At 45.0% G+C, this 21,939-nt stretch overlaps 1 protein-coding gene across 2 annotated transcripts in view; it reads right to left on the reverse strand.

Moving 5' to 3' along the window:
* Positions 1 to 4,156: 4,156 nt before the first annotated feature.
* QRICH1 (glutamine rich 1) overlaps positions 4,157 to 21,939 on the reverse strand; it is a 30,260-nt gene continuing 12,477 nt past the window's right edge. Inside the window, exons 5-12 of one of the 2 annotated variants that reach the window (XM_065408783.1) lie at positions 19,146 to 20,159; positions 12,611 to 12,788; positions 11,244 to 11,398; positions 9,842 to 9,956; positions 7,492 to 7,600; positions 6,972 to 7,123; positions 6,087 to 6,177; positions 4,157 to 5,108 (exon numbers count right to left, since the gene is read on the reverse strand). In XM_065408783.1, the coding sequence (XP_065264855.1) occupies positions 4,916 to 5,108; positions 6,087 to 6,177; positions 6,972 to 7,123; positions 7,492 to 7,600; positions 9,842 to 9,956; positions 11,244 to 11,398; positions 12,611 to 12,788; positions 19,146 to 20,159 (2,007 nt within the window). In that variant the 3' untranslated portion in view covers positions 4,157 to 4,915. The remainder of the gene's footprint in view (positions 5,109 to 6,086; positions 6,178 to 6,971; positions 7,124 to 7,491; positions 7,601 to 9,841; positions 9,957 to 11,243; positions 11,399 to 12,610; positions 12,789 to 19,145; positions 20,160 to 21,939) is intronic. The other variant, XM_065408784.1, reaches the window with a different exon arrangement.

Genomic DNA, 21,939 nt, shown 5'->3' on the forward strand with positions numbered 1-21,939 from the left:
AACTGGAAACTTGGCTGCTGCGCACAGGCCATATGGGCAAAAATGTCTACTGCGGTGCTGAGAGCTGTGCCAGAGCCACACTGGAGGAAGGGATTGGCAGGCAAAGTGCCACAGCCATTGCGTCACATGTCTTTTGGCAGCTTAATATCCCCCACCCCCAGAACATGAACCATTCTCTCCTGGAAGAGGGTTCGAGATGCTCCTTACAGTAGGAAGATGTCAGCAATAGCTTGGATGTTTTCTATGCATTGGCTCCAATGAAACGGAACAGGCTGAAATGACGGGGCAAGGTGCATTCCTTAAAATATCTGGGGAAGGAAAAGTCTCTCCGTAGGCTGCTGTTGGAACCTAGCAACTTGGGATGCGCAGCTGGGAGAAGGGCCCCATGTCAGAGGCTGTAGCAGTTTCTATCCCATTTTAACAGTGATGTAAGAGTCAGAACGTTAAGATTAACCATTTCATTATTAAATAGGTTACACCTAGTGTGCAGCCATCATGCAACCCCTCAGACAGTCCAGCAAACAAAGGGAACAGTAAAACCCTCCGTCCCATACAGACAGAAAAGGGCTCTTTTCAGCCACTGTCCCCTTTCTTTTATGTGGCGACTGATCAAGAGAACTTGGGGTGGTGGACACAGCTTTTGTTCAATTCTAAGTTGACCAGGCAAATGGACTTGTTCTCTCCTAGGTCAGAGCAATCTGTCTCATTTCGACCCGGTGAGGATCAGTGCAAGGGAGGACTCTTGTTTAGAGTCACTTTCAGGTTCTGGATCCTAAAATGGAAGTTCTAGCTCCCACAACGAATCAGGCCAAGGCAGCATGCTTTGGAAACAGCTTCAGACATACAGGAGATTACCTCCTCCCAGAAACACGAGAGTCTAGGAATCAAGAAGTTAGAAAATGAAGGAACTATATTAAGTTACACTTAGACTGTCCTCTTCCTCCCTCCCCCTGCAGTAAGGGGCCAGGGGATGATCGTTTTCCACAGGCTGTCCTCCACTGCTTTGGTCATTCCAATTTTACAGTAGTGACCACCTTCAAAAAAAGGAAATAAGGACATGATGGCACAGTGGACACCAAGTCTATGTAACAGACTAAGTTTCCTGTAGGAGAGCAGTTATATTGCAATTTCATGAGACACAGGACAATACATGGAGGTCAGAGGTTAGAACACAAGAAGCTTCACAAAGCCACCATGTTCAATCATGCTACACTTTCTGTGGAGACAAATGGGCACAGAACAATTAAAAAACAAACAATGCAGGGGGGCCTCAGACTAAATAACTAACCAAGCGGAGACAGAACAGACAAGGCTAACCCTGTATCAGTGGCACATACAAGGCAAAGGAAGGGAGTAAATTCTGGGTTAAATATGTACAACAGCAAGGTGTTTGGTACTCAAGAGGTGTTAGGTGGCATGTCCATCACTGAAACTCAAGCAGGGAGTGGAAAAACTGGATATAGAAAACCGTGCTAAAGAGCTATTTTACATCATTTAACCAGGAGCAGATTTGCCAATGACCTGGGTAAGACCTTAGGCCAACAGAGCGCTGTTGTCTAATCTGGGTAGAGTTCCTTCCAGGAGTCCTTAAAAATAAGGCTTTAGGGTGACCTTTCTAGAAAGGAAGGGTCGGATCACTCTTCACTATCAGAGCGTACAGGGTTTAAACTCCAGAAATATTGCAGACATTTTAAACTGGTTTCATAGAGCTGTGCAGACTGAAACAAGTTCTGTGAAGTCATCTGTAAAGCATAGTATATTGGATAGTCTAAGAAATGAAACTGGTATCAGACATTTTGATACCAGACAGTACAGAACACTGTACATCTTCAAGTCAACACCATCTTCCATACACAGGAGAAAGCAAAAAGACAGGCCAGGGATGGAAAATCCTCAGTGTTTGCTAGGGCAAACCCAATAAAGATTTAGAGGTTTATGTGGCCCTCTGTGCCTGCTAAACTCCCAATACTGTTCAAGTGAGTTGTGCTTCTCCAGGCTGAGTGGAGATCCTAAAGGATTACTTGACTCTCCACCAGTTACATTTTTTGATTCATTTGCTCTTTACAGTAGCAAGTGAACAGCAATAAATACATGAGAATCAAGTATATTTTTAAGCAACATGGCATACAGCTTCACCACACAGCTCTGCCAGTGTACCTCAACTCAATCCTAACCTGCAACATCCCTTGTTATTCCATTGCTGGGTCTTGTCTGTCTGCCAAATTGTTTCAAGCTCTGGCAAGTTTATACTTACACAAAAATGTTATGTGAAGCCATATATCAAACCATTCCATCCACTTAGTACTTGGCGGAGGAAAGAATAGCCAGTCAGCTTCCATTTTCATATTGCGCTCGGATTTAATTAACAGTGGATGGGCCCACTCCGACCTCTGGGAAGGCTGGATTTAGGCTCCTATGCGGCATTCCAGGGACAGTGACTTGAGGATGGGTGTTTAGCCTGCACATGCTTATTTCTCAGGGTCACTTGCTCTCTGAGCAGAAGGCGGGATGCTCCCCTCTCAAATCCAACATTCAGGGCAGCTGTTTACCCAAGTGATCTAGAGATTAGCTCCATGCAGGCCCAGACACCCGTAGCACAATACGCATGCGTCTCTGCTCCCTTGAGCAGAGCAATGGCTACCTAGCCCATAACTATGTCCTTAAATAATCGAACTGGCGCTTGGAGAATACTGCGGTCATTGGAACACAGTGACGAGGTTATGGCATCGGATAGTAGCCAAGCCAAGAAGTGTTACCAACACTGACACTTCCCTGCCAGAGGAAAAGTGCTGCTGATAATCCCGATTGCTGCACTTAGCTGAGGGTATGATGGCAGCTTTACACTCCACCTGTCCCCATTCTCTTTTCCTGCCCCACAGGGACTAGAGTATCAGCCAGATACTGCCAGCAGTCGTTGAGGTGGGACTTTGCTTAGCTCACCACTCTGGGTGTTGATGTCGGTAAGGAACAGAGGGAGCATCAAACCCACCATACAGGGGATGCACGACTTCCTGCAGCATCCCAGTTACCCAAACATTTCTTACCAAGTTATGCTTCGAAAAGTTCTCTTCAGGGGCCAATCCCTCCTCATGTTCATACTCCGGCATATCTGCATTCTAACGGTTTGACACAAGGAGCCTTCCACCAAGCCCAAGTATCACATGCTAGGACCAGAAGTCTTCACTGGACACGCCTCCACATCAAACAGGATGGCACATGGGCAGGTAACATTATGGACAGTCCTGATTTAGGGGCAGAGTCTATCCTTGGTGCACATGTACAGATCAGAGGGAGGACACACCCTGCTTGCAAATGTAAATAGGGAGGCGACAAATGGAAGCCTCAAGACTCTTGTACGGTAATGGAGGAGCTTCCATTTACAGGACTGCAATAGAGGGAGAAGAGGGGAAGGCAGATTCAAGAAGCGTCACCTCCTCATGTCCAAGAAGCTGGTAGCTCAATAACCTCAAGCCTCGCTAGAGTGAGCTCCGATTTCAAGCACAGCGGACAATCTATTCTCTTCGGAAGCCACCAGAAATGTTATGTTGTCAAAATACAGCAGCCATTGAAGATGCAGTGAGGCAAGTGCCGTGGGTCTGATTTAAAAAAGAATTACAACCCCTGACAACTCTTGAAACTATACAACTATGATACCGATATGCGAGCAAGCCATCCATACAGCCTGAAAAGCGTTTTCTCCCCTAACCCTCTAGCCACTGGTCAGGTGCTTTGGGGCTGAGGCTGGGGGCAGGCGTTGCCTGTGCCTGAAGCCCCACACACTGGCCTCTGCTGCAGACAGGACACTGGTCTGGATGGACCAATAAGCTGATCTGGTGCAATAGCAAATCCCTCGTTCCTAGCTGGACATGAAGTTCTATCAGCAAACTGGTTTCTCTCAACGGTAAGTTATTACACTGAAGAAAAAAGCTGACCCAATGTGCAACACTAAAGAAGGACCTGGACATTCTACCAGGAGTGAATTCCTTCGGACCTTCAAAGTTTGGAGGGGCGGGAAAGAGAAAAAGGGTCCAGGGGAAATCACACTGAAAAGCATATGTGGGGGGATGAGAACAACCCAATTACACTGATCTTTTTAAAATGCTCCCTCTTGCAGCTCTTGCGCTCTTCCCCAAATAAAGACACTGTTCAATGGCATGTTGAAAAGACGTGCTCGTCATTCTTAATAAACAACTAGAGTAAGAATACATAAGAGAAACAGGGCGGTATCTTTATATGATACACAAGTGTATGGTACAAGAACTCCAGCAGGCACAGGAGCCTCAAGGTTTAAGGCCTCAATGTCAGGCCAAAAAAAGAAGTGTGGTAAAGTTGGTTTTTTTTGTTTGTTTTTTTTTTGTTTTACTTTTAACATCTAAAAATGTCACTTAAAGGTCTGAATAGAAATTGTTTTTTAGAAATCATAATTGCAGTTCACTCTCCTCCTCCTCCTTCTTCTTCTTCTTCCAGGACAACAGCAAATTAATGTCTGAGCACAAAGGAGAGACACCTGCCTCTCCTTGGCTGGCTGAGCAGGTCCATCCATCATTCTGCGCTCTCCAGGCTGCACGTGCTCTGAGGAGGCATCAGAGGCCCCAGCCATCCAGGCCAATCCCATAGCTCATGTTCTGTTTTCTACATCATAAAAAACCAAAGTCAACCAGCAGTTTCAACAGCTCTGAGCTGGCAGAGAAATGCAGCCTCCAATGGTTCTAACAGCTCAGTGTGTTTGGTAGGATACACAATGGGTAGGTTTTCCTTTTAGATTCTTTTAAACAGAAGAAGCCTAAAAGGGCTTCATAACTACACCAATAAAAAACAAAACGTAGGCATCTCCTTTAGTGTAAAAGTCTGTACAATTTATCCTTGCTCGTCATCCCCCCACCACCCCACCCCCTTCTGAGCTGGGAAGGATGCCTTAGTGCATGGTGCTGGCATTAGCCACAGCAATAGCTTCCTGAATCTCTCGTATCACCAGGATCCGAGTGAGCATCTGCTCCATCTGCTCTCTGCTGATTGGCTGGATGGAATACCAGATCGGGCTGTTGGGGGCTACCACCGGCTCCGGAGTTAAGTAAAATGTGTCATTCCGGCCTTTCACACTCTGGGGGCTGCAAGGGGGGAAACAAAATCAGAAACAGGCAGGCTTGTAACATGTCCTGGAACAGGTAACCTCACCCTATTCCCCCTGGGGCTTTAAGATTCCTTACAGTGAATGTTGGGCTGATGAAAGGTGCAAGACTAGAAGAGCCATGGAAACACAGGTACAATTATGGGCAATGGTAGGACAAGCTTCTCCTACCAATGGGTCCCACCCAGCCCTAGACAGTTCTCCTCTAGGGGAAAAAGGGGAGTTCTGTCTTAATGACTCACTCAGCCACTGGACTAAGTCAAGGCTAACAATAAAGAGCCCCCCCCCCCCCCCCCCGCTATATAGTGGACCTATATTCACTAGGAAAGATTAAACTCCTTTCACTTGGGTACCAAAGGTTACCATTTAGCCTTTTAAGAGTCAGTTTTCTTCTCAGACTCCATTTTCACTTCAGTAAAGCTAGTTGTGTTGCTGTCCATGGAGGGAAGTGTACACAAATTCAGCTACTAAGAGACCTCTCTCATGTCTAATATTCAAAACAAACTTCCATTTTTGTGGCTGCCACCACCTGGGTCTCTCCAACATCTCATCCAAAGCAGAGGGCACTTCCATCAGATGTGCTGTCAGTGCACCTGTGGGCTAAGGGGCCACTGCACAAGCTCAACCACTCTGACGTCTATCACCACAAGTAAACCCTGGGATAAACACTTACAATTCACACTTCATGATTTAGCCCCTTCAAATAGTGAGCAAAACAGGATTTTAGTAAAAAAAATTTAATGCAACTCTGGACCAAAGTTTACCCTCTATTATGGGCATGCACCTCCTATTGAAGTCCCCTACATAGTTAATGTATTTAACATACAAACTATACCGATATTACGGAGAGAGAAATACTGTCCCAAAGACAAAGTTTGCATTTTATAGCTGCAGAAAGATAGCTATCTAGGTACACATTTATAGAAGATAAGCAACCCCACGTGACAGGAGCTCTCACCATTTGAAGAGGTAGAAGTCATAGAGCTTTATGGGGCACCGCAGGGGGTTCTCTGGATTCTCAGTCTGCTCTGCATACATGTCATCTGTAACTGCAAACCAACCCCCCCCAAAAAAACCAGTGTGTCAAACTGAGTACAGGAAACTGTTTGTAGTAGAACAATAGTAGATAATAAAATAAGCAACGTCAAGCAGCCTCAATGTTTGCAAATCCTATGTCATCATATGTCATCTCATGAGTTACCAGCTGCAGGAAAGGTAAAAGGAGCCAGATCACTGCCCCAAAGCACAGCTCACTTGTTATCAGCCAGAAACCTCCAGGTATTGCTTTTGGCTATCTGCTTTATCACCAAGACCCACACATTAACCCACCATCTAGCTAGAACCCCTGAAAGGCAGGAAGTCTGGTTAAATGAAACGCCAGTACCTGAGCCAGTGGAAGCTTAGGTCAACAGGCCATATTCTACCTCTAAACTCCATGAATGTTCCCAGGAGTCAAGTGCTTCCATGGAGAGAAGAGAACAAGCTCCACTCATATTCCTCTCCTTGCTCAGAGGCCCTTGCATCACAACAGTGCCTCTGCCTGGGAGAATGAGACTGGAAACTAATCCCCAACTCTTCCGATGGAGGCCTGTGTGCCTCAGATAAATATCAGCTACCAGCCACTCAACCCTATGTCAGAAGGCATCATGCTCTCACAAAACACACAGACGTGCTTTATCTCTGATCACCAAGCTACTGGGGGAGGATCTTTTTGTCAAAGACATTGGTTTCTTGCACCCCACCTGAAGGCACCTGCAAGTCTCTTTATAAGACTAGTACAGACCAGGTCCGTCAATCTGAGACATTCTCAAGAAGGCTTCTCCTCTCCTCATGTACACTCTACCTTTCTGGCCTGTCTGGTGTATGCCAAGTGCCTTCAGGTACCGGATACTCGTGCTCTTATCCTTGGGATTGGAAGGGTTCTTCTTGGTCTGCCTCAAGACCTTGGAGAAGGCCAACTTCATATGCTGGTCTACCGTTTTCAACAGGAAGTACCTGAACAGTGAGAATAGGACACAGGACATTTATGGGGCAAACAAAGCCTTACTTAGCCTCTCATCTGACAGTGAAGTGGCGATCTTTACTCGCTATGAGCCAGCCAGGGTTCAAACCAGCATCTGAAAGTCAGGTGGTATTCTGAGCAGCATAACACAAGAAAAGGCAGATGCAAGTCCAGGTTTCTCTTTGTTAGTTAACTTCCTTGTTTTGCTGCATATAATTTCTTGTATAAAGGGACTGCTCTGGGATTTGCTCCCATGTCCCTAACCATTAAAAAGCAGTGACCACATCTTAGTCCAATGCAGTTTCCTGTCAAGGATGCTGCAAGTTCCTTGGCCATTAAATCAACTGTCCCAAATACTTACTTGGTGTTAAAAAACATCAGTGTAGTGAGCAAGGTGGAAGGAGAGTGAGCTCCCAGCTGCTTGCACTCCCACAGCATCTCTTCTGTTACATGGCTGGGGAGGACATAACCTGCAACAATCAGAAGTCAGCATCACCCACTGAGGTAGTTACCATATGAACACAAGAGGCACTTCCAGGGATACACACTAGAAAAAGATTCCTTAGGGAAGGGAAAACAGATTAATTCTCCCATTTCACAGTTGCTCATTTTGATATCAACCTTTAATAAGCAAGAATGAGCAAGCTGATGGAATGGAACAAATTGAGCTGTTGGCCCTATGTGCATCTTCAGTCTACGTACAGGGTCAAACACACTATTTGGATATGTGTACTCTTGATTTTCCTTTGTGCAGAAGAGTAATTCTACACTCCAAACACCTAGATACACAGCAACACAACAAACAGTATGAACCCCAGAGCTCATGCAATGGCACAGAGAACAAAGCATAAATCAAACAGGCAGAGGGAAAAAAAGGATCTGAAACCCACCACACTACTTAAGCAGAAGTATCTGAACACAAATGTAAGATGGATTGACAGATGATCAGACCAAACTAAGAGCAAGGGGAATAAAAATCTGAAGAATCAGATTTCTGTCCCCTGAAAATGTGATCCTTTAGTTCTCATCTGAGTAGGTGTAATCTTCCCTACTGCAGCAATAGCATAACTTGTTCATGCGAGGTCTGTTCCTTTATCGGACACTCACATGTACAGAGTGAAGCCCACATAGACATCCCGACCCTACTCTGAATGAAGGGTTTAATGTTCAGAAGTTTTTGGCTGCAACATCTCCAAGGCTCTGCCTAAAACCACCCACAAATGGATTCCAAAATGCACTAAGTTCAGAACAAGCCACGCCTTAGGGCAAATCTCTGGTTTTATCACTTGAAGCTGCTCTAGTCGCTTATCAGTGGCACAGAACACTAAAAGCAAAATGCATTGCAATTCAAATCAGATCGCTTGCCTCTTGGACACCAAGGGTAAGCCACTAGGAGGTAGTATAAGAACATAATGGCCATACTGGGTCAGACCAAAGGTCCATTTAGTCCAGTATCCTGTCTTCTGAGAGTGGCCAATGCCAGGTGCCCCAGAGGGAATGAACAGAACAGGAAATCATCAGGTCATCCATCCCCTGTCACCCATTCCCAGTTCCTGGCAAACAGGGGCTAGGGACACCATCCCTGCCCATCCTGGCTAATAGCCATTGATGGTCCTATCCTCCATGAACTTCTCTAGTTCTTTTTTGAACCCTGTTATAATCTTGGCCTTCACAACATCCTCTGGCAAGGAGTTCCACAGGTTGACTGTGCATTGTGTGAAGAAATACTTCCTTTTGTTTGTTTTAAACCCGCTGCCTATTAATTTCCTTTGGTGACCCCTAGTTCGTGTGTTATGAGGAGTAAACAACACTTCCTTATTTACTTTCTCCACACCAGTCATGATTTTACGGATCTCTATATTATCCCCCCCTTAGTCATCCCTTTTCCAAGATGAAAAGTCCCAATCTTATTAATCTCTCCTCATATGGAAGCCGTTCCATATCCCTAATCATTTCTGTCGCCCTTTTCTGAACATTTTGCAATTCCAATATATCTTTTTTGAGATGGGGCAACCACATCTGCACACAGTATTCAAGACATGGGCATACCAAGGATTTAAATAGCGTCAATATGATATATTCTCTCTTATTATCTATCCCTTTCGTAATGATTCCCAACATTCTGTTTGCTTTTTTGACTGCCACTGCACATTGAGTGGATGTTTTCAGAGAACTATCCACAATGACTCCAAGATCTCTCTCCGGAGTGATAACAGCTAATTTAGACTCCATTTTATATGGATAGTTGGGATTCTGTTTTCCAATGTGCATTACTTTGCATTTATCAACACTGAATTTCATCTGCCATTTATGAATCCATCTCTGCTCAACAACTCATGCATTCCTTAGAAGGGGCATCAACCCCACACTCCCGATGTCCTAAAGATTAACAAGTTCTCAGAACCCCTTAGAGAGTAAGTTAAATGGTGCACAGAATCAAGCCTAACTAAACCCTTAAAACAGAAGTCAGGACTGGAGTCTGGTGCACAAAACCCTCTGAAATATTTGTACTTCTTGCAGGCTCTGGAGAACTTCCCTCCCCAGCTCAGTGAAAGTTAAGGGATGTTCCTCTGCTCAAGTGCTTCTTCAGATCCGTTTCTAGTCTCAGCTTTCAGAAAGATGACACCAGCAAGCTTAAAGCTCTCTTGCATCCCACCCCTACCCCACCATGTCTGAGAGGCCTCTTCCTAAAGCAGAGAAAAAGCTCTTACCAAGAGGGGTGACCCGGGGCTGTACATCCTTGAGAACTTCATGTAACCACTCGGTAAACCGTATATAATAGAGATCCGAGAAAATGTCATCTACTCGTCCATTTTCAAAGAGATACTGCAAAGAGAGACATTCACAACATAGTCCGATATAACAGCATCAAGCAAGCTCCTATCAGAGGACCTCTCTCTTTGGGATGGAATGAGCCCCCTCCCAGGCTCAAGGCCCAGGCACTAGTCAGGTTTATGTATTTCCTGCTTTACTGTAGTCATTGTTTGCTGGAGAGGTTCCATAGGGTACACCTGGGAGAGTACAAATACCCCTGTACTGATGACAGTGTGCCAGGAATAATCATAATTACTGCTGTATGAGTGGATAACAAAGAGGAGGAAGAATCTTAAAAGCAAAGGTAGCTGGCCCTCAGCTTATTTACAAAAGGATGAGTTTATTTGAAATTTACATTTCAATTATTGCCCTGCGTGCACTGGGATTGTTTCTTTAGGGTACAAATATCCTCTCACATTACTGAATAAAGAAAATACTGTTGCAAACCCAGATTCTCTCTTCTCTACACCAAGTAATAGGCCTCCATTCACATTTCAGGCAAGTCAAAGCTGAAACACTGATTTTAAGCAGGACAGACTAGATCTAGAGCATTACACTTTTCTGGGGGGGGGGGGGGAAGAGAGAGAGAGAGAGAGAGAGAGGAACTTTCCCATTAAATTCTCACCACATTATTTCATTTAGTTAATAGCAACTATTTTGTTTCTAATTGCAAGCTAGTATCCCTTTAAAAATTCTGTCTACTAATTAAGGTCTCAAACTGTCCATTCTTAAAGCTGCATGTTCTGTCAGCAATCACAGAAGAGGTTTCCCGAATTCATTCACTTTTCCATATATAAAACAAAGCTGGAGAGCTCAATATTAATAGCAACTGCCACCCTCATTCTCGGTCAGGGGTGGCCAACCTGTGGCTCTGGAGCCACATAGGGCTGCTTGTCTAGGCACCGACTCCAGCGCTGGAGCTACAGGCGCCAACTTTCCAATGTGCTCACTGTTCTGCCACAAGCCCTGCCCCCACTGCACACCTTCCCACGCCCTCCACCGAGCTGGTCATGCCCTTGCTCCTCCCCCTCTCCCCCAGAGCCTCCTGCACACCACGAAACAGCTGATCCGGAGGTGCAGGCACTGATCTGCGGGGCTGCCAGTGGGTGGGAGGCGCTGGAAGTGCTCTTTGGCAATGTACATTGGTACATTCTGGCTCCTTCTCAGGCTCAGGTTGGCCACCCGTTCTAGGTCTTACACAGAGAAAGCTATCTTCAAATACTGTCTGATCACAGCATATGCACAGTTTTGTTGTGTGCACACAGCATAAAATAAGAGATGAGGGCTTTCCCCTCCTACCTTCTGAATACATAGGAAGATATAGTAGAGTACATCTGGATCGTATGGTTCGCCTTCACCATTGCGAGCTTCTCGTGTCATCAAGCATAGCCCATAATTCAACTCAGCCACAGCAGAGGAGATGAGATCTTCCTGGAATCTCAGCAGCTGGCGTCCTGCAAAGCAAAATGTCATGATGAATTTGCTAAAAAAAACAAAAAACAAAACAACCACACACCACACAGACAGTTTTTCAAGCATTATCTTCCCTTTCACCACTGTCCACCCCCCTCCCAATATGCTCCCCCACTTCCAAACAGCTCCTTTAGCACCTCATACTCCCCACTATAAGATTAACATCAGGAGCAATGGAGACCTTAAGCATTCATAAATAAACTCAGAGAAGCAGGGAAAGACATTTAGAGAAAACTGACACCACCACCCATTCTATATAGAGACCATCTCCTTCTCCATTCTCTGCAATGGAGCATTTTTCCTGCAGCAATGGGAAAGCCAGAACAAACCCAGAACAGCATTTGCTGATTCATTAAGTAGCTGGTGTATGGGGCTATTTTGTTCCTGTAACTGGCACTCATCCATCACAGTCCTACATGGCCTTTTCTGTGGCCACCAAACTATGTTCTTGAGCTAGTAGCTCAATATGGAACAGAAATACTTCTTGGAATGTTTCATGATGCAGTTGGCAAAGACAAACCATTCTTAGGCTTGGAAGGATTAGATTTTTATTTGGTAAATGTCGGTAAGTGTCGATTTCACTGTACACAGAAACTAGATTTCCACTGACAATCATTGAAATTTACAGATAAGCAGCATTTCATACTTTGAGTTTGCTTTAAGTATATTTATGTGTATGCTTTAACATGTGATGTTGAAAATGTGTGTTTAACGGTTGTAAAGTTATTTTTTTGAATCTCAATGATTACGGTCATTAAATAATTATAGGCTGTGCCCCCCAGGATTTCTTACAACTGTGAAAATTAAGATAAAATTAGGGGAAATAATATTATCCTTTAAAGTTTTATAGATACAGAAGTTCAATTCTGCCAAGCCTAACCATCACACTGTGACAAATTGAACTTGAGATCCCAAATTACAATCACCACTCAAACCAGGAGGGAGTTTTCCTAACAGAAGGGATGGAACATTGCAGTGGTTCTGCTGAACAGGAAAATGATCCTCGAAGTCAGGGTAGATAGAAGGGTTGAGAGAGATTTGGAGCTTAGGAAAACTAGGTAGGTAGCTCTAGTCTGAACCAAGTGTAGTCTTGTTTCATTTGCTACCTGATCCCTACTTGAAACCAAATTTCTAGTGGTGAAAACATGGAGTAAAATATACCATGCCAGATAACTCCCTCCCATGACACTTACTGCCAATAGGGGCTAGCCTGTTCTGAGACTCCTTTTCCAGCTCGGCATTCTTGGTCTGTGCCCAGCTTTTCCACACTTCGAGCCCTTCTTCTGGCTTCAGAGAATTCGGAAGCAGGAGTTCAGGTGAAGGCTGAGGCTGTGGCTGTGGCTCCACTTCAGCTACCTGAACAGTTTGAGCCTGAGAAAGAAAACCACTTCTAGTCACATTTCCTTCGAGGTGCAACATGTCTTTTTTGCCTCATTTTTCTTGTCTTGTAGCACCATCTCCCCACTCCCAGTAGTAAATGTTGCCATGATCAATAGCAACTCACTCATATCTCAGCAACAGGCATGATATATGAACATAAAGGAGGACTTTTGTTCATGTATGATCACTGATATGACACTATCCAAAAATATTCTCTGATCCCCAAGACCAGCTACATTTTCACTGCAGGCAGGTATTTTGAAAAGCCTCCAGTCCATTCCATATGGGTAGTTTAAACCCAGTATTGCAAAATTTTCCAGAAGTGTTCCCGCCATTCATCCAGATCATGAAGACCATTTATATTTTACTTACACATGCACAGAGAGGCAAATAATTTTCACCAGAGGTAAAGAACTTTACAGGACACAGAACATCTCAGAGTAATTTTTTCCTGTATTCATGAATAGAATGGGTGAATCTATTGATTTATCAGGTCACATTAGCTTCAATCACTTTTTCCCTGGTTGACGGGAAAATTAGCTTAAACAGTGTTTCAAAACCCATTGTATTAGATATAGAGTGAACAGCAATACAATGCACGCTGAAGATTGGTCTCAGGAGCCAGGTATTTGGAGCTTTTAGAGAGAAAGGCTGCCCTCTAGTGGGAGACAGTAGCAAGGTGGCAACACTTTAAAAAAAGAAGAAAAAAAAACTTGAGTAAGTTCTATTCTATCAGAAGGGCATCTTCTCTCCGCTTTACCAGTGGTGACACTACAGTTGCCAGTAGAGTCAATGGCAATTACGCTAATAAATGAACTTTCATAAAATGGCACTTGTACCAACATTGCAAAGACACGAAGGCTCACCCTACTCTAAGAAGGGCCACTCACAATGGACTCTTTATTCTGAAGCAATTAACATACAAAAAACAACAGTTGCAACACTATTATAATCCCAGGTGAGCAACATACCACTAGATAAACCAGGCTCTGGGTAGGTTACTACATACATGCACATTGTGGTGTCCTGTTGATAGCCTACTCCATCCTTATCCTGCAAGGATAGGATGCTTGTAAATGTCAGTTTCACCTATTTACATGAAGGAGCAGCTAGAGAACAGAGATACCATGCAATCTACATAGTGATCTCTACCACCTTTAATACAGTCCCTCTTTAAAAAGGCAGAGAACATGAAAATCTCCATTTGATCTGTCAATTGCCAAGTGTCTCAGAATTGCATGTTGTTACCTTATGAATACGTTTTTTCATATTTAGTGACCGCTCAAATCACCGATACTAAAATGCCAGTCAATTTCACCAACAATTCCGTATACTGCTCCCAACCTACTGAAAAACTAGTTGTTAATCTATGCAAGTATTCTGGAAAATGTCTCTAATATGTCACATTATCTATTGGGAAGTTTAACAAAAACACTGCAAGAGGAGTCTTCCCTTGACAACAGAGCCCCAGAGTCAAAGTTTGTCACCTCAAGCTGCAGATACTGTTTCACAACATGGTGCCCGCTATGCAGCCAGTCACTCCAACCTGTTCATCCAGCATGACCTATGAGGGCTGACCAGTTGTTTACAAGCTGTACAGGAAGGGATACACTTAATCCCCTTCTACACTTCCACCTCCTCATACAGAGCTTTTGTATTTACTTGAACTGAAAGCTAATGGGATTAATTGTTCATTTGATTAAGGGCTGTAGTCTCATCTCACTTACCTTGAAAATTTACAAGTGAGGGATTCTTAGCCAATACAGGGCCCCCTTTTCACATCCACTCCCATTAGAGAAGGTAAAAGGCAAGTTAACAAAAGGGGGAGCCACATGCACATCCAAAAAATGGAAGAGTTGCTACATTTAAGATAATAAATTGCTTGATTTGGTATCACCCAATAAATAAATAAATATATCTATATATCTATATCACTCAATGCATGTTTGAGGAAGTACTTTCCTTTGGAAGTCTCCTTCCACTGAAGCCCCACAGAACTATGGTGAAGACAATGCAAGGTTTACAAGGGAGAAGTCCACAGCATTACTGACCAATGAAAAGCAAGTCTGCTAAAGGCACAAACCCTGTAATAACCTCAGACATGAGTTTTTAGACACAGACTGAGTGCATCCCAGTGTCAGCTCTCCTCATCACCTGCCAGCGGCGGTTTACACAACAGCACCTATATTACAGAAAGTCGAGCTAGGGCAGAATCTGAGACCAAGTCCTTTAATTGAAGGGGCTCTGCTTTTACCATCAGGGCAAACAGGGATGAAGCTTAACTTGACAAAAACAACTGTCTTGGGGAAAGACAGAGCCCAGGGGTGAGGCATGGCCCCACATTTGCAGACCGACTCTTCTTGAATGCTGTCTCCTTGCTCCCCATGAAATGACAAAGCTTTCACTGACACTTAGTCTAGCACAAGAAGAGCACTGCCTATCTTCCTGCAAGTACCTCACAATCACTCTCAGTCTAAGGGCTGGCAGTTGGGCTGGAGAAGCAATTCCCAGTGCAGTGAATTGATTAAGGAAAAGTAGAAGCATGTCACTCATGAACAACATACCTGCCCAGACAGCCAGCAGCTAGATGGATATTGGGGGCAGGGAGGGGGGCATATCAATAAGTACTGCGAAAAGCTCTGGGTTTTGAGAAGCTCATTCCACAGCAGTAGCAGGTCAAACTCCTCACGATACTCCTACAGCAGCAAAGGGGGTCAGAAGGACCCATCCTTTCCTTTTCAGTAATCCAAAAGGATAACTCTACAGGTGGGCACAGGGACAGGCCCAGAAGGACAGAGGTTTAGTTATCCTGGCAGCTTTATCACCCTTCCTCTAGAATGGAAGACTGAATTCCAACTTGCCTAGATATTCCTGACACTAGAAGACACACTACTCCCCAGCAGACCAAGAAGGTGCTATAGGTGTGCTGTACTGCTGTGCAGACGTAGGGAGGGGTTATTACTCCTGTATGAGGGGTTAGTCAGACCATTACTGAACTACTGCTTCCAGTTCTTGGGTTCACACTTCCAAAAGATAACAAATAGGACAGAGTTCAGACGAGAGCTACAAGGATGACTAGAGGGCTGGAAAAACCTGCCTTACAGTGAGGCTAAAGCAGCTCCACCTATTTAGTTTCTCCAAGAGAAGATTAAGAGGTGACTTGATCATGGGCTAAAGTACCTGCCTCCATGGGAGGCTGGGGGAGATTGGAGATCAGAGGGCTCTGTAATCTAGCAGATGAAGGCAGAACATCCAATGGCTAGAAGCTGAAACTAAACAAATTTAGACCAGAAATAAGGCAGTTTTTAAGGAGGGTAATTAACCACTAGAACTTACTGAGAGATGTGGTGGGTTCTTTTAAATCAAGGCTGGACATCCTTTTAAAAAGAGACTCTCTACCTCAACCAAAAGTTATAGGACTGATGTAGGAATCACTTGGTGAAATCTATGGCCTGTGTTATGCAGGACGTCTGATAAGGATTAATTAAAATGATCCCTTCGGACCTTAAAACCTATGGGTGAAATCATTGCTTCACTGCAGTCAGTGGAAACTCACATTTACTTCAACAGAACCTGAATTTCATCCTATGAAAACCACCGAGGCATATGGCTACTAGTCTGACACCTAGCAAGAGAGGATACTCCCACCACCATGTGTATTATGGAACTAAGGTTGCAGTCAAGTTTAAATTATTTTTTAAATAAATGCTTCCTTGTATAAAAAGGGAAATAAAAACCACCCAGGAAACTACAGACCAGTTAGTTTAACTTCTGTGCCAGGGAAGATAATGGAGCAAGTAATTAAGGGAATCATCTGCAAGCACTTGGAAGGTGGTAAGGTGATAGGGAACAGCCAGCATGGATTTGTAAAGAACAAATCGTGTCAAACCAATCTGATAGCTTTCTTTGATAGGATAACGAGTCTTGTGGATAAGGGAGAAGCAGTGGATGTAGAAGACCTAGACTTTAGTAAGGCATTTGATACGGTCTCGCATGATATTCTTATTGATAAACTAGGCAAATACAACTTAGATGGGGCTGCTATAAGGTGGGTGCATAACTGGCTGGATAACTGTACTCAGAGAGTAGTTATTAATGGTTCCCAATCCTGCTGGAAAGGTATAACAAGTGGGGTTCCACAGGGGTCTGTTTTGGGACCGGCTCTGTTCAATATCTTCATCAACGACTTAGATACTGGCATAGAAAGTACGCTTATTAAGTTTGCAGATGATACCAAACTGGGAGGGATTGCAACTGCTTCGGAGGACAGAGTCATAATTCAAAATGATCTGGACAAATTGGAGAAATGGTCTGTGGTAAGCAGGATGAAGTTTAACAAAGACAAATGCAAAGTGCTCCACTTAGGAAGGAACAATCAGTTTCACACATACAGAATAGGAAGAGACTATCTAGGAACGGCAGAAAGGGATCTAGGGGTTATAGTGGACCACAAGCTAAATATGAATCAACAGTGTGATGCTGTTGCAAAAAAAGCAAACATGATTCTGGGATGCATTAACAGGTGTGTTGTGACAAGACACGAGAAGTCATTCTTCTGCTCTACTCTGCGCTGGTTAGGCCTCAACTGGAGTATTGTGTCCAGTTCTGGGCACCGCATTTCAAGAAAGAGGTGGAGAAATTGGAGAGGGTCCAGAGAAGAGCAACAAGAATGATTAAAAGGTCTTGAGAACGTGACCTGTGAAGGAAGGCTGAAAGAATTGGGTTTGTTTAGTTTGGAAAAGAAAAGACAGAGGGGACATGATAGCAGTTTCGGTATCTAAAAGGGTGTCATAAGGAGGAGGGAGAAAACTTGTTCACCTTAGCCTCTAAGGCTAGGTCTACACTACAGCGGGGGTCCGACCTAAGATACGCAACTTCAGCTACGTGAATACCGTAGCTGAAGTTGCGTATTTTAGGTCGGCTTACCTAGCGGTGAGGACGCGGGAAAGTCGACCGCTGCCGCGCTGCCGCCGACTCCGCTGCCGCCTCCTGCCGAGGTGGATTTCCGGAGTCGACGGCAGAGCGATCAGGGATCGATTTTACCGCGTCTTCACTAGACGCGGTAAGCCGATCCCCGATAAACCGATTGCTACCCGCCGGATCGGCGGGTAGTGAAGACAAAGCCTAAGGATAGAACAAGAAGCAATGGGTTTAAACTGCAACAAGGGAGGTCTAGGTTGGACATTAGGAAAAAGTTCCTAACTGTCAGGGTGGTTAAACACTGGAATAAATTGCCTAGGGAGGTTGTGGAATCTCCATCTCTGGAGATATTTAAGAGTAGGTTAGATAAATGTCTATCAGGGATAGTCTAGACAGTATTGGTCCTGCCATGAGGGCAGGGGGACTGGACTCTATGACCTCTCGAGGTCCCTTCCAGTCCTAGAATCTATGAAAAATCTATGAATTTGTACTAGCATCTTAAGTTTTAAAAATCTTCTCTAAAAACATTTATGCTGGTGGATTTTGGGGCATGGGTTTTGCAATTCCGTTAGTGACATACTAGTCACTTTCTTGTTCCTGTGGACTAGCACAATGTTCAGAGCTGACATGCCTATATGTGTGTAGTAACAGACATTTACATACAAAAGGATTTATGAAATTTAAAAAAGCTAAAATGTAAAATGTTTTTAAAGAGGTTTGCCCCTAAGTTACCTATTTCCCTGTAAAGACAGCAAGATATTTGGCCATTGTGTACACCAAGCACTCTAAAAAAAGATGCTGTTTAAATTAGTTTCCAGTACTCATTCATATTATGTCTGTATTCCTGCACACCAGGCATTTACTAGAAACGGGACATGGTGTAGAGACAGACTGGTACATCTGATCATCAATGAGATGTGTTCCATCAGCTGACAAACCCTCAGCTTTCTGTCAAGTGTCTGGTGCTACTCTGAGCGGAGTGATTCAAAGTGACTGGTGAAGTGGCTAGCATCTGGTGCATCACATTAGTTCCACTAATGGGGGCTCTATTCCAATACAGTAACAAGAACAGCTCAGAACATTAACTCAGCACAGGAGAGTACTGAAGTATTAAAAATACCTGCTATTATAAAATTTGCTACAAGTATACTGCCTCATTTACACTAGAGGCCAGAACAGCAGTTTCACCTTCTGATTCTTGCCCCCCATAATCATGCCCCTGTCCAAAGTGACTGACATGAGACACAGATGCACAGCTGGGGACTGGTCAAATGCTCAGTGACATGCGTAGATTATTGGAATGTAGACATGTAATATTTAGAAGGATCCTGTGAAGCACAGGATACCTGACAGACAGCATCTCTCCCCTCACACCATCAACATGTCATTAAAATCAAGGGCATGCATAACAGAAGCAGTTTTACTCACAGAACAAGTCACTTGTAGCTGCTGCTGCTGCCCCTGCTCTTGGGGTGTGGGCTGCTGTTGCTGCTGCGGGTCCCATATATGCACTGTCTGAGCTGTATTCTGGTACGTCCCTGCCACGGCCTGCACTGCCACTGGAATGTGGATGTTGCCATTCATGAACTGTGCTGGAAAGAGCGAGTTAGCGATAGTTTGCACCACTTCCTCCTGTGAGTTTTTCACTACAGATGCACCTCCCACCATCTTATCCTTGTCATCCTCCAGCTTCACGGCAGCCAGTGTTGTTGGCGAGCCGCTGACGTGGACAGCATTGTAGGCCTCCTGGGGGATGGCGATGTGGGTTATATTTTGCTGCTGAAGGTCACCACGTGGCTGAGCTGAGTAAACAGGGATGGTCCAAGTCTCTCCAGTGGGGCTAGTAATGGTCCCAGTGGCACTGTATAGGTGGGCACTGTCCACTGTTAATAAGTCCGGCCTTAAAGATACATAACTCTGCTGCTGGCCTTGAGGAATGGCCAACACTGTGGCAACTGGCTGCCCTGAAATAGCATATGACACAGTAATAGGCATATCTACTTTACGCTTCTTCACTGGCTGAAGGACACTAGCGGTGCCGATCCGCCGTTCGCCTTCCCGTGGTGAGCCCTGCTGAGAAGGTGGAGGTGACAGTGCCCCAACTGTCTGGATCTGGATCTGTTGGCCACCAGCAATGGCCTGTCCAGACACAAGCTGGGCCTGGATCTGTTGGTGCTGTATGTGTTCCTCCTGGATCTCAGTGGCCTGGATCTGTTGGGCAGTCTGTACATGCTGCACCTGGATTTGAGCAGCTTGCAGCTGAGATGGGCTAGGGCTCTGAAGAGACTGACTCTGTATTGTCTGGGACGCCTGCTGCTGTGCCTGGCCTTGGATCTGAACTTGGACCTGTATCGGCTGCTCTGAGGCTTGGTGGACAGTGAGCTGGGGAGAGAGCTGCTGGGCAGAGACCTGTTGTGGGGACTGCTGGACCTGGACTTGTACCTATAACAGCAAAAGTTCAATTGTTAGTGCTCAAACACAAGAACTTTAGTTCAATGGTGAGGCCATGAACAGACAATATGGTCTATATTCTAGAGCTCTCCGATGTGCTCACTTTTGTATTAATTTATTATACTAATCCTGATCAACAAGATCCTAGAGGAAGTATAGGAAAAGATAGAGAAGCATCTTGCCTAAGGAGATCTCAAAGCTATCTGACAAAGGGAAGGCAGAGTGAATGCTGGATTTCCTCAGCACAATTCATTGCACCTCTCAACTGAAGAAATTCACAAACTGTATCACACACCACTTCCCAAACAACTCCAGTCTATAAAACAGACATTGGGCATCCCAGGAAGCTGAGAATACCCTTCAGAATTGTCAGCACTGATAGAACGTGCACCATTAGAGACCCAGCCTACCTCATAGCAAATCAACAGAAGGTCACACCTGATGCAAACACATTAATCATAATGAAGGCTGCAAGTTTATCACGGAGGTCATGGATTCCGAGACTTTCGGTGACCTCTGCAGCAGCCCCTGCACCAGATGTGGCTCAGGCAGCCCCATGGGCAGTCTTGGGCCACCGCGTCCCACCCCTGCAGCAGAGTTTGGGTGTGAGAGGGGGAGGGGCATGTGATAGGATATTGGGGCGCTGGGTGGTGCTTACCTGGGGGTGTGGCCAGGCAGCTCTGTGCGCTGCCTCCACCCAGAGCACTGGCTTCACAGCTCCCACTGGCTGCGGTTCCCTGCCAATGTGCGCTGCGAAGCTGGCGCTCTGGGTGGAGGCAACGCACAGAGCTGCCTGGCCACACCTCCGCCTAGCAGCTGAGTGAGGGAGATGTTGCCGTTTCCAGGGAGCCCCCCAGGTAAGCACCACCCAGAGCTCCCTCATCCCAGACCGTACCCCAACTGTTGCTGCGGGGAAGGGGGCGGGGGGAGAAGAGAAGAAAAGGGAGGAGCGGAGCCAGGTAGAGAGCCAGCGGCGGTCCCAGGCCGTGCGCCGCCACCTGCCCCACCCCAGCACCAGCAGGGGTCCCAGGCTGTGTGGCGCCACCTGCCCCGCCCCAGCACCAGCGGGGGTCCCGGGCCCCCAAGTTTTAGTCACAGGCCATGTTTTTTTTTTTTTTTTTACTGCTCATGATCTGTCCATGACTTTTACTAAAAATACCTGTGACTAAAACGTAGCCTTAATCATAATGCTTGTGTTAACATTCTTTAATATTCACCTTGCTACAAAATGCAAACGTTTGACTCAGAAATCTCTCCATCTGTAGGATGCTTCAAGAATGAGGCAATAGGTTTCGTTCCTGCTCAGTTCCCCAAAATCATCATGTCACTTCACACACATAATGGGCACTAACTAAAGTAAATTAGGATAACTCTTAGAGGAGGGGTATAGTGTTTATACATAGAAACTGAGGTCAACTTACCTAACCTTGGGACTAAGAGAAGCACCAGTTAATGGAAACTCTATGCATCTGAAGAAGTGGGTTTTTTACCCACGAAAGCTTATGCCCAAATAAATCTGTTAGTCTTTAAGGTGCCACCAGACTCCTTGTTGTTTTTGTGGATACAGACCAACACTGCTACCCCCTGATACTGGACACTAATGAATGGGTATCACGTTGGAAGGAATTGCAGACCTCGAACACATTGTGGTTTAAATGAAAGGGACACTATTAGGTTAAAAATGGCTTTTTGATGTTTTCCTAATTAAGTAACCTTTGCCACAGATTTTCAGAACTGGAGGAATTTTGAGAGTCTAGCTACCTGTTCGTCA

Source organism: Emys orbicularis, chromosome 7 (assembly GCF_028017835.1).
Source record: "Emys orbicularis isolate rEmyOrb1 chromosome 7, rEmyOrb1.hap1, whole genome shotgun sequence".
In the NCBI taxonomy this organism is placed as follows: domain Eukaryota; kingdom Metazoa; phylum Chordata; order Testudines; family Emydidae; genus Emys; species Emys orbicularis.